At 44.1% G+C, this 13,330-nt stretch overlaps 1 protein-coding gene across 1 annotated transcript in view; it reads right to left on the reverse strand.

The window, feature by feature from the left end:
- Positions 1 to 3,725: 3,725 nt before the first annotated feature.
- Positions 3,726 to 13,330, reverse strand: part of LOC138567346 (deoxyribonuclease gamma-like) — a 174,196-nt gene continuing 164,591 nt past the window's right edge. The window contains exon 8 of the mRNA XM_069645460.1: positions 3,726 to 4,635. Within this exon, the coding sequence (XP_069501561.1) occupies positions 4,561 to 4,635 (75 nt within the window). The 3' untranslated portion in view covers positions 3,726 to 4,560. The remainder of the gene's footprint in view (positions 4,636 to 13,330) is intronic.

Consider the following 13,330-nt stretch of genomic DNA (forward strand, 5'->3'; position numbering starts at 1 on the left):
TTGTATGAGGTAATTCAAGACTGGATGCTAACAAATGGTCTCTGTCTAAATGCAAGGGCTTTACCATAGAAGGCCACTATATTAAAGTGGTCTCTAAAGTAAATACCCTGGGAATGGTTTTTGAGTCCTCCTTGGGTTCTGAGGCCCATGTTAGTAGTGTAGTCCAGAAAGCCCAATACCATCTTAGGCTGCTTTGTTTAGTGAAGCCCTACGTATCAACAGCTAACTGTATAATGCTGGTGAGAGCTGTTATTATGCCAAGGTTGGACTATTGTATTGCTCTCCTTGCGGTAGCTAATAAGGGATGTGTAAAGAGGCTCCAGATACTCCAGAATGATGCAGTGCGGATCATGAAGGGTACCAGGAGACAAGACCCAGTCTCTATACACAGAAGAGTTACACTGGCTTCCAGTAGAGGCTAGGATTTTCTTCAAAGCAAATACCATTGTACATAAGTGCTTAAAACCATTGTGAAAAGCACCGCAATAATTAAAGGAAAGGTTGGTTCTGGAAAACATTGATAGAGTTACTCGGTCAAAGGACTCGATGTGTCTGTCATAGCCGAGATGCAAAAGAGTTTGTGGTAATGAATGTGCCTTCACCTCACAGACAGGGGCAATGTGGAATAAACTCCCTGTGGAGGTGCGCAGGGAAGAGAACAATGGGGCCTTTAGGAAAAGCCTCAAGACGTTGCTGTTTGTTTAGATTGTTATATGTTTTTCTGTCTGATTTCCTGTTTGTGTCTGCGCCCTGATGCCTACGGGCTCCGGCGCAATATAAACAACTAAACATAAACATGTGGCCTATCACTGCTTAAATCAGAGCCTCGGTCCAAATACTTATTTCATCCCTTTAACGAAATGTGTGAAACTGGGCAAATCATTTAATCTCCCTGTGCTTGATCTGCTGACATTGGGTGTCGCTAGAAGTGATTTAGTTTGCAATTTTTGCTATAATGAAAAACCCTCATGATTTACTAAACTATTGAGCTGTTGTATACTTATAATAGTGAATATTTATGTATTGCACAGCATATTATTCTCTTGGCTTACACGTGAGAAACGTCTTTTAATGGCTTTACCAAAGGCATCTTGGAGTATTGCAGACTGATGCCACTGCTTGCAATGTTATTTACTGTGTCGCTACTGATCATGTCAATCCATATTCTGCAAATTGGGGTTCTGCATATCGTTTGCTGGAGAGGTCCGGAAGACAAATTAGAACGTATCAGTGCCAGTGTTGTGAATTAGTTGTGCTCTGCATGTGTGGGCCAACACAGCTGCCCCTATTTTGGCTGTCTTACTACACAGCAACATATTTATTTCATGCCATTACATGTGCACTTTGTCTTGTGTGCATGTTACAGGCTGCCCTTTTCTTGCTGCTGTCACCTTAACTCAGTGGTATTCAAACGTATTCATACCAAGCCTCCCCCCGCCCTAATAAAAAAAAGCTTCTGAGCACCCATACCTAGGCATTACCCACCCCCCGCCCCCCAAAGGGGCCCAAAGGATTACCAAGGGGGACCAGGCTCTTTAAAATATAAGCAGATGTTCTACTGCTTAAATTTTAAATTTTCTATTCAAAGCAGTCACCTTAATCCTATTTTATATCAAAAATATTCATATTAATCTTATTTTAAAGAGTCTGCCCCTATGGACATCATTCAGGCGGTTCCTAATGATAGTTTCGAATGGCAAAGTTTTGAAACAAAATTCATCGAAAAAATTAATTTTTTGAAACAAATGTTTTATGGGGCCCCCCAATCCCTGTTTTTTTAACCCTTAACACCCATTTTAGTAAAAAAAAACCTTTCCCTACAAAAAAAAGCATTTTTTCGATGCATTTTTTCCAAAACTTTGGCATTCGAAACTATGTTTTCGAAACAACGCCTGGATACCGTTCAGGCCCCCTAATTTGAAGATAACTGCCTTAATTGAAGACTTTAAATGTATGCTTGGCAGGAGGTTACGGATTTCCTTTAATAGCATCCAGAAGTATTTACACCTCTTTGCCTTTTACTCTGATTTCATCTGCATTAGCACCTTGCTGGCAGAGCAATTACTAACGTTTCAGTGCAGTTTAAAGTCTTTCATCTCCCCTCTGGCTGCCTGCCCTGGGAGATTAAAGGCCATTCCTTTGTATCCATTCTTATTTGAGCAACCCAAGGGTGTCACAGACTGTGTCCACCCCTCCTAACTGTAGGTAAGGGGGGAGGGGCAATCGTATTGAAATGGGCCCCCACGAGCCCTGATAAATGTTTAGCCGGGCCCTGTGAACTAGCGCTAAAGCTGCTCTTTATTATTCCAATGTACCAGAATGCCAGCAAGGAGGGAGGAGGGCGTGTGTGTTGTGGCTGGTGTGATGAGATGGGAAGGTGTCGGACCAGGAAACAGCAGTGCCCGGTCTTGTCATCCGAGTGCTGGTAGAAGAATGTGAACAGTAGAGAAGCAAAGGGAATCTCTTGAGGTCTTTCAGAAATTGAATGATATATTAGGAATGCCAAGGTTTCGGATAAGGCATTGCAATATCTGGGCCTCAGCATGGAGAACCTCCTGTTTCCCCTGGCATAGACTCTCTTACATGCCGTGAAGCTAGGTCAATCATGACTACACTTTGGGATGCAAGCCCTCGGCTGTGCTATTGCCCCATTTCACGGGGAACACTTTTTTGTTGTGATTGTTTCTATTTTGTGGATTCTGTAGCCACTATTATGTTGCAGTATACCCTTTATGAGTCAAAGACTTTCAAAAAAGCAGTTGTACGGTGACAAATTGATGCTGTGTGACATGCAGTTATACAGACGAATCAAACATGGTCAGGAGAGGATGCATTCAGAAACAGTATAGCAACAAAGAGCATGGTTTATTTCATTGGGCATTAGAAAATACACCCAACCTCAGTGTCCTCGGATGCTTTGCTTAGCGGCCAATTCAGGCCTTCAAATGAGTTCATGTAAAAGCACACCTTTTGAGGGCCATAGAAATACTGTAGAGGGCTATGCCATCCCAAACACTAGGGTCTCAACTATAGTTTGGCCAATCTGGAAGTCAAATCCAATCTGGAGCTTTAATGGTGTCTTCAATTCTTTCACTTGCTGGCCGGTTGAAGCTGCATGGTGAGATGAAAGGCTGCCTTCTTGGTAGCAGTTAGGTTGATCTACAGATTCGTTGTAAACCTTGTCCGTTGTGAAACCGTATACAGTTTACCCAAAAGATATGGTGGTAGTACAAAACACCCTCTTTTTAAAAAAACCAAATAGCCTGTCGGATTTTAATTTAAACCAGGACAGTTGTCTTCCTATTTTGTTCCAATTCATTTTATGTGTTATTGTTTAGATGCAAATGGGATTGAGAGTTTCATCTCGATCTAAATTTAGACTGTCTGCCTCAAACAGACAATAATTCTATTATTCGATTTAGGGTGTTCATCCACCACCTGCCTACTCTGTGATCTCGGGCCCAGGTCCTCTCCCCTGCCAGCTGCACACCTGCACTGCCTCCCGGCAACCCCTGCACTTGGGAGCTGTTTTTCTGGATCCCTACAATCCCCACCAGCTCTTGACACTTGATGTCTGCATTCACCCCTGCACTTGCCACATGTTGGCCGCACTTTTACCTACTGTTTTTGTTTACTTTATTATTTTTTTACGGTTGCTCCTATGCATTGCACTGCCCCTTCCCCTCCCCCGCACTTTCCCTTTCCCCCTCCCCTGCATTTGTCGATCTCAATGTCATCTGGTCTAGTGAGATCGTTGTCTCTGTTTTCCCTCTGTTCCCCCTCCCTTGCCTCATTGGGCTTTGAAACCCCTGTGTATATACGCGCGTTATAAATGCCATATCAAATCATATCACCAGACGCATTAGAGTTTTGGTGTCCTAGACTAGAGAGATTGCAATCAATCTTATCCATACATCGGCCGCCTGGGCTGCAGCCCACGCTTTCCTTAAACATTATGAGTCAGAGCGGATACAAAATAATCTCCTTCCTGGGGGGCTGTATCATTTGGAAGTGTTCCATGGGAATGAATGATGAAATCTAGGGTTCAAAATCATATTCATGCATGATTGCTCGTAGTCTAGGTCCTTCAGTAGTACACCACTTCCATCTTTGCTTCTCCAGCATTGAGCTGGAGCAGAGTAGTCATGTTGATGCAGTGAGGCTGAGAGGTCCAGCTTCCAGCGTAGTTGTGGTGGAACGTGTACCTGAGACCCTTTTTTTCTCTTCTCTGTGGTAAACATCATCTGATGCTGGCAGTGAGGTGAGACTATGTCCTGTGAGAAGGATTTCAATGGGCCGGGCGACTGGGGATTACAGAGTTACTATAGCGAGTAACTTTGCTATTTTTCATGCTCACCTGCTACCTTGACATGTAGCTTAGTTTTACAGTCTGGAGATGTGTCTTTTTGTGGTTGGAAATTGTTGGTTGTGTATCTTGTTGACAGAGACGAGGGCAGATAAAGTGCCTTTTGTGGCAGACTGATCTAGTTAGCATCCAAGATTGGGTGAATGGATTTTTCTGCAGATGATCTGATGCTGTGCTGACTGCCACTATGATGGTCAAAGCTCACGATCTGCTCTGCGATCAGGTCTGAGGTTCACTTCTACAGGGAAGTGGTCACTGACTTCCAAAGCCTGCAAATATAAAAGTATGAGTTACTCATTGTAATACCTTTTTACCTGTAGTGCATCAGCTGCCCGCCCCCTTCCTCTGGAGCCCAGATCAGGACATTTTGCACAGCTGAAATAGAAAGGAGATTCAGGTGCTCGTGTGGCACCATGACCACTGCCCACTCCCACTAGTTTACTGAACCTTAGTCCTTTTTATTCCATCAGTACCAACAATCATTGACAAAAACTGGACAGAGCTAAAATGGCAAATCAATTCAATCCTGTTCCTCCAGACTCATAGTAAAATAATTATCTACCAAGGGGAGAAGAAGCCCATTTGTATACCAATTGTAACCAAAACTATTCTTTATGGGGTTTGGACAAGATGATCTTCTGATCCCCACCTAATTGTTTGCAGTATTGTTTGCAAAAATACATGAGGAGGAGCCCTCCTTGCTGCTCTAGAATTTACATCCTGAGCAATGTGGTGCTGGATAGCTGCTGAATGCACCTGCAACCTGTGGACATACTGAGAGTGAAAGCACCCCACCTTGCCATAGCATTCCCAAATGCAAGCCGCTACCCAGCATGCAATGGAATGTCTACTGACTTTCTTGCAACTCCAGGGGCCCACCCTATGGAACAGAAAGTATGTCAGAAGACTGGGTGGAGCGATCAGGGCAGCATCATTGCTTCCCTCAAGGGGCCTCAACGCCAAGAGGATACACCATATTTAAGTCTTGTACGTACACCAGGGGACAATGGAGGAGAACATAGGTATTTGTACCGGAGAGAATGAGGTGACCTCAAGGAGGCAAAATGATTAGTTTGCATGGTCCTCCATCCCCCGCTTGAGTATGCAAGGACCCAAGATGGCACTCACCCATTCTGAGTGGCTTTGAAGCCACTCTGTGCTCCCGCAGCATTCTACACCTACATTCTGAGATGGTGGAGTTGAGTAAACTAATAGTTTGGGGGAGCAGAGGGGAACCTCATGGAAAGCCACAGCTGAACTGGGGGATGCTGGCTGTACTGCTAGCAGAGGCGACGAGCTGTGGTAATGGTCATGCATGGAGATGCACATCACCTGGAAGATCACCAAAGTTACAGCCATGTAGCAGTCGAGAAGACATCCATAGAGTGGGACTTAAAACAGACCGGTTGTCCGCCCAGGGCAAGAAGAAGGAGCTGCTGCTGCCTTGCTCCCAAACCTGCAACTGGCTGAAATCACAAGACAGAGTTGTGCCATTCTAATGAACCTGAAAAAGATGCATGAGGTCATGGACCGGTTTCTGGTAGTGAAATGACAGGAGAGGAGGTATCAGAGGTTTATGGACTCAGCCCCTCATTATAGGGAGAACTATCCCAGGAGTCAGGCGGGAGAGGGAAATTGTGAATGAGGAGTCCACAAACTGTGATTCCTTCTTTCTGTAGTTTCAATTGCACCCCTTGTCTGCAGCTAAAAAAGCAGTAGACATTCTATGATAATGCCAACACTTGACAGAAAAGGAGTTTTGATACAGAGGACAATAGGTCAGAGAAGTGGAAGTGGAAGAGGTACTTGGAGGTTTGGTGGGGGAGAATAAGCATGTTTTACCGCAGAGCCAAGAGATGGAAACCAAGAATCTCTTGATGGGTTTAGCAATAAAAGTTGGGACTTGAGAGGAGAGTAATATGATTATACAGTGTTTTTTTTGGGGGCCGTGTCACTTCTAACAGATTTATGTTACGTTAATAATTGTTTATAATGCACACAGCACCATCCTAATGGTCCGGAGCGTATCTGTGTAGCGGTGCAGCCAGACTGTGAAAAGGAAATGGGGTCAAGGAGAGTGGGAACAGGGAAGGGTGGGAAAGTTTAGGGGGACAAAAGCGTACAAACCTATGTCACAACATGTAGGGTAAGGAATACATATGGGTGAGTGATAGTTGGGAGGAAGGCAATGCAATCAAATCAAATGAAGGTGCGCAACCTTCCCTCCTTTTCCAGAACTTTTCCGGGGGCAGTTACTATGGTGGTGGTATTATCTTAAGTCACTTTGTGGGTGCATGTTGAGTTGTGGGCGCTACTAAACAGAACATCATATTGGATTCCCTTAATCTGAGACCCAGAGGGGGCTCTGGTAAAGCTAAGCCTATTGACAGAAGTGTCACAGTCAGGAATTGGCTATGTGCAGAATGAGTGCTGAGGGACACAAAAGGAGAGTTTTACAAGGGTCTCCCCTACCCTGAACCGTACCAGATTGCCCTTGGGTGAAGATGCCCTTATATGTAGTGAATTGGTAAATATGCCACTGGAATGCAGTGTGAAAAGATGTAATCAAAAGTAAGGTGATAAAATAGTGCATGGCAGTTTCGCTAGGTCAACGTTGACATTCACATTATGGACAGCACTCTAAGAGGGCATCTCTCAATTGTAAGGCCCTTAAGTGGAGGCTGCCTGGCAGCTCAGGCACAGGCACTCTGGCCTTCCTACACTGCCTAGGTGTGTTCAAGAGATGCTTATGGGAGCAGTGCTCTTCCGTCAGGCTCAGAGGTGTAACCCTATTAATGGGACCAGCTCCATCTCCTCTATCTCACCAGCCAATCAGGTGCCACCAGTTTCTCCTTCTATCTGGCCTTGTCACCCTCATCTAAGGGCAAACCCAAGGACATAGCTTGTTGGTGCCTGTTTGGGCCTCGAGAAGGCCAACGGCCAGGACCTGTGCTTCTCCAACATCAGGCAGATGTTTCAGTGTGTCTCCTAGAGCTACAGTCCATTCCCACACTTATGACGACACAGGCTCACAAATGCACACCACGCCAACATGCTCTGAATCCTCTCATGCTGACCCAATTTGTACACGCCATCTCCACCACCACACCTCTCTCGCATCCTAATGTTCATTATTACACAATTAGCTGTCCGCCACCCTGCCAACACAGCCAATCTCATCAGCACACACAAACTAAAGCTGGCTCTACTCATCGCTACCCACATCTTTGATGTCCTCATCCCACCAGGGTACAGCTTGACAGAAAGGAAAAGTAGGAAGAGGCATACATTTGTAATACCTTTGTTCTTCAGCCACAAGATTAAATCTTTTTTGCTCGTATCATTGAATGCTGGACAAATAAACAAAAAGTGTTGGGGTGTTTCCGGGCTAGTCCTACATGCAGGACATAGGTCTGCAATTCCCAGTTCAATTTTTTACTTAAGAGTTCAAACCGGCAAGATACTTAAAAATAATCTAAATAAAAGCATTCTTGCATTACAATCTGATACAATGTCCATATGATGTTCATACTCAAAAGAGTTCTTTATGGATAAATAGCTAAAAAGAGAGAACTATTTTGACAACGATGGAAGGTTTTCTCTTGGTGCCATATGTAGTACTTCTCTTGTATTAGTGCTATGGACATTTTAGTGAGATTGTTAGGTGTGACTAAATGGACTCTGCCCTGCAGAAGTACAAGGATCACTATAGGCTAAAACGCCCACTGAGCCATCACACTGCTACAAACCAAGAGCCAACACAATCATAAAGGTAAAACAGGCACAGTTAAGAGATATACCTCCTTTTCCTTTTGTGGTAACGTGAGCCGAGGGAAGTGGGTGCTATTAAGACTGGTGTAAATGTCATTCAGCCCCAACCCAATAGGCAAAGCATAACAGTCCAAAATAAAGGGAACGTCCGATGAAGGTTCTATAAAAATAGGCATACTTTAATGAAATAGAGCATCTGCAAAATAACTAAATAGAGAAACACTATATAAAACTCTTAAGGACAGAACAGAAAATAAGCAAAGATAGCACAATGCAGCGCTCTGAGTACTGAATTAGGAGTGCAAGGCAAGTAAAACACAATGTTCTTAAAAATGATATGTTTCTTCGATTAGAAAGTTGCCAAGGTGACCTCACCAGTCTCAAGGACCCTAAGGGACCAACGGTACAACAAATGTTTGACAACACAACGTTGCGGTTTGAGTCAATGGGCAGCGGTTGTTGAAATAGTGATCCTGTTGCTCCACTGTGTGGTTTGGCACAGCAGCAGTGTGAGGGACAAGTCGGATTGAGTCATGGAGTAACTCCTCGTCTGAGTCAGCAAGTGACTCTCCACCGGTTTAAGTCAGGTCCCGGGCACCAAGTAGTTGATTTGAGCCTAGCAGGTGACTGGGTCAGCGAGGCCACAATGAAGCATCAAGCGGGCTCTATGTGCAAGCAATTGTACGAAGGTTTGGAGGAGTGACAGTGCATTGCACCGACAGGATCCCTTGGCATTGATGGACTTGAATTTGCTTCGATGGCCATTCGACCGGTTTTGAGGCAGCGGAATGGGGAGACATAGCAGATCTGGTTCTGCGGGTGCTCTGAGAACCAATTTAGGGGGTTCAAGTACACAGTAAATCCTTTCAGGGTCTGCTCTCCCTGCCATGGGAGATTAGGAATGGCAGGTCCTGGTCCATAGCAATTGTCACCCCGAATGTGCCCCGGGTTTTGGAAGGGGGTAGAGCTGTCCTCAGTCTTGAACTGCTCCTTCTTCACCTCAGTGGTTGAGGGCTTTGGAAAGTACAACTCTTGCCAAAAAGAGGCCCAGTGAATCATTCTCAGGTGTTCTAGAGCTAATCAAAGAAGGGTGGGAGACCCCTTCTTTTAAAGGTTTAAGTCCACAGGTAATTTGACTAAATCTAGTCCGCCTTAGTGGTCCAATCCCTGTCTTGAAAGAAGTGGACTTTCGCCCCCTCAAATCACACACAAAGTGCTTTTCTCTAACGGAAGGTGAGGGGACATGAAGGAGAGAGGTAGAGAGAAAGAAAATGCTGCATAGCCCTCCTGACTACTCAAACCCCATGCCCTTCCCTTACCACTAGAATCAAAGGCCTTTATAAATGTAGCACCCTGGTGTGAGGCTACTCCCTTTAAATGGGTGTGCTCCTTTGATGCATGGGCACAGGGCTGCTGCCTAGTAGCTGGCTGGCTCTGGCAGAGGGTTTTACCTACCATCACAAAGAGATCAAAGGAGGGGAATGGCCATTCAGGTTCCTTTACCTCTCATTTGGCGGGCTCAGCCAGTCTGGCCAGAATACACATCACCTTCCATAGCTTGAGCTGGCTGACAGAAGCTGACACGTGTGATATCAAATTGAATGTGGCAGTAATTATTATAATGAGTGCCATGCACTGTGCCTTAACTCAGGTATAGCTTTATTTTAGAGTTTAACGTGCCACCCTCATGGGCTACTTATGATCATCATTGTTTTGGCAAAGGGGGGCATATCTTAAATGCAGCCCCTGCATGGCAGAGACTTAGCTGTCACTGCAGCTGTCAAATGGGCAACCGTGACCTCTGAACCTGCTCTGTCCCACTGGTAGAGCAGGGGCTGCATATCAGGATACTGATTCAGCAGGACCCGGTTGTACCCTATGCTTTTGGCATGGAGTGTATAAAAGTGGAATCTGATCAGCAGATTATCCATTCAAAGATGGAATTACCCACATAATTTTGTTAACTAATAAAAATCAAAATGCCAGGGCTTTCACATCCTTGCCAGATGGCAATCCACCACATTAGGATTCCCCCAAAGAGCATACTCTCCAATTTTTGCAGCATGGTTTTGACATGCTTAAACCAGGCGAGTTGTGAAGCCTCCCTTTGTCTAAGCACGTCCACCATAGCATCTTTATATGCAATCAAATTCAGAGAAATTTGCAATTTTACCCAATACAAGGAGATTAGTACTTCAATTTGGGTCCACCCTAATTCCAAACGAAGTACCACAGTTGGTGCAGACGATGGAAGACTTAATAGTTCTTTTAAGAACATATTTTCACACCATGCTATGGCTTTACAATCGTAGGATTCCCCATATTTCTGCGCCATAGATACATGCTTGTATGGCCTTTCTCTTGAATACATTGAATGCCGTCTTGACCTTTCTGCCCCCCTTGTCTCGTGCAAACCTTAAGACAGCGCCAGAGTTTTTTTGATAGTATTATATTTTATTGTTGTTCATTGTTCTTGCCAATTCCCTCCTTTGTTAAATCTAACTCCTACGTAATCATAGAAGGGAACTTCTTTAATCAAATGTCCGTTAATGTACAAATTCAGACTCTTACATTTCCTCTTCTTCCCAGAGCAAACTGTGGACTTGATCTTAGAATAGTTGATTTCAAGACCTCTAATATTGCAGATAGAAGCGAAAGAGGCCACTTTTTTTTAAGCCCAGAGATTTTCAATATTAAGACTGTTTCATCTGCAAATTATAAAATCCTGGACAAGGGCCAAAGCACATGCCTGCCTTATGACTTTTTCGATTGGGAAATAAGAGGTGTGTTCTCCCTCTGGGCCATATCGGACGCATGACACATGCCACACTATAGGTATAAAGCTCCATAATTGGAGGTCTAATGGTAAGTGTTACTCTCTTAAGGTTCAACATAGTGCTTGACAGGGGACCGATTCAAAAGCAGTCCTGAGGTCAATAAAACTAAGATAATGTAAAAGTTTCCTTAGCACATTACGAATTTCTCAACTAGCAGGTATTACCTAAATGTCTGATCAACAGTCCCCACCGCCTTTTTGAAGCCATCTTGTAAATGAGAAAGTACACCATTTGTAATGACCAAAATCTCTAGTTTGTTCAACAGCACCTCCCAAAACATCTTTCCCGTTGTATCTAGGAGAGAGTTCATGTGGTAATGTGGAGGGTTGTCCCCCCCCATCCCTTTTTATATATTGGGATAATCCCAGTTTTTCACCACAAGGATAGCATTACGTAACTTAGGCAAGTAAGTGGCCTATATTGTCATTTCCCCTTTGAAAAAATATTTTTTACTGACAGACTGGTGCAAACTTTAACTGAAATGTGTCCTCAAAAGACCGATTAGTCTGAAATCAATGTATGTAAGCAAGCCAATGGAGAAAATCCTGCAGAATATCTCAGGCGTTTGAAACAATGCTTTGAACAGTATTCTGGGATTGTTGATTCAGCCCTCATAATGCCTCAAGCAGTGGTGGCTCCGTTTATTATGGATTTGCAACCTAAGGTATATGAAGGAATTAAAGCATAGGATGGGAAGGAAAGGGTTTGGTAGAGGTTTTGTTATCTGCACAGCACTTCCATGAAAGAGTCGAAAGACAAAAAGAAACTACGGAAGCCGAACATATGGTGTTGCAGAATCAGAGTTTACAACCTTCCCGGGTAAGGGGAGTTTTTCTACCCACGCCAGATGGACAAGGGCGAGGACAGGGAAGGAGGGAGAGGAGCATCTGAGTCAATTCAACCACGGCAACCTGCTGAGAGGTATTACATGAATGCATAGCACCAATGCACCTATTGTGAAGAGTTTGGACACTGGAAAGTCGAGTGTCCACATCGGCATCAGTACGCGACGGTCGAGGCAGATAGCCAACCGTGCCAAGTGGAATTACAAGATCCCTGCCTCCACTGCCACCACTTCAGACCAATGGTTAGGATTGCCAAGCGGTCTCTGAGCTTGTTGCACCACATATATCAATTGATCTTACTGCCCTGGATGTTGATTGTGTTTTTGCTGGTCACAATATTTCATGTTTGGTTGACATTGGAGCATCACGTTCCACACATTCTACATTAAAAGCCTTTGAGTTTCCACATAAGATGCATTCTGATGGTGTAGTAAATGCTGTAGGTAAATGGGATACTCCAATACCTCATCATGTGTCTACTCTGCTTATGGTCATGATAGGTCCCATTTTTGATCAACATGCATTTTTGCTGAGTCGCTGTTCTCCTGTATATTTGTTTGGATTGGATTTATTAATCAAGATAAGTTGTTCTATTTATTTTTCTTCTGATGGTGAATACCTCGATATTCCTGCTCACAGAGAGTATGAGGTACTGGAAGTATTACAGTAAATTACCCATTTGTACCCTGGAGACCAGGCCGACGCTCACTGTTGACAGCAGGAACTGTTGGACTGAATCGCAGCTAAATTATGGTCAACCCATGCAAATGACAATGGATATATGGTTAATGCTGAGCCAGTCAAAACTACTCTAAATCATGCCAATCCCCTGCCATGTGTACCTCAGTATTCTTTTTCCCAACAGGCTGAACAAGGTATTCGCCCTGTGATAGAATCCCTTCTCAAACTAGGTGTTATTGTACCAAACTGCAGTCCCTGCAATACTACTATTTTGCTCACTAAGAAGCTAGGCAAAGAGGTTTCTGATTTCATTCAGGATTTGCATGCAGTTAATGCCACTGTGTTACAAGCTTTTCCGTTGTATGCAGTCCGGCTACCATTTTGTCATGTACTCCATACTCAACCAAGTACTTCACTATTGTAGATTTGTGTTCAGCATTTTTCTCCATACCCATAAATCCTGAAAGTCAGTACCTGTTTGCATTTACCCATATAAAGTCCTAGCGTGTTCTACCAAATTTTAAAGAAAGATCTTGATTTGGTTCCGTTTCCACGAGGGTCAATGCTGGTCCAGTATGTAGATGATCTGCTCTTAGACTCCCCCTCCTGGGAAGCTTGTAAGGAAGACTCACAGAGAGTCTAGTGGCAATAATCAGAAAAGAACAAAGCTGTGGCTCGACTTAATGAAGACTAGAGGTTTCCTCATAGTCAATGGTACACTCCCTGGGGATGTCCCATAGTGTCCTTCTTGGTCTAAGGGGCTGTCTTCCTCCACGCTGGACTATGTATTCATCTCTAGGGAATTGTATGGTTGGATTGAGGATTTATTG

This window comes from Ambystoma mexicanum, chromosome 2p (genome assembly GCF_040938575.1).
Source record: "Ambystoma mexicanum isolate Mex_15411 chromosome 2p, UKY_AmexF1_1, whole genome shotgun sequence".
Taxonomy (NCBI): Eukaryota; Metazoa; Chordata; class Amphibia; order Caudata; family Ambystomatidae; genus Ambystoma; species Ambystoma mexicanum.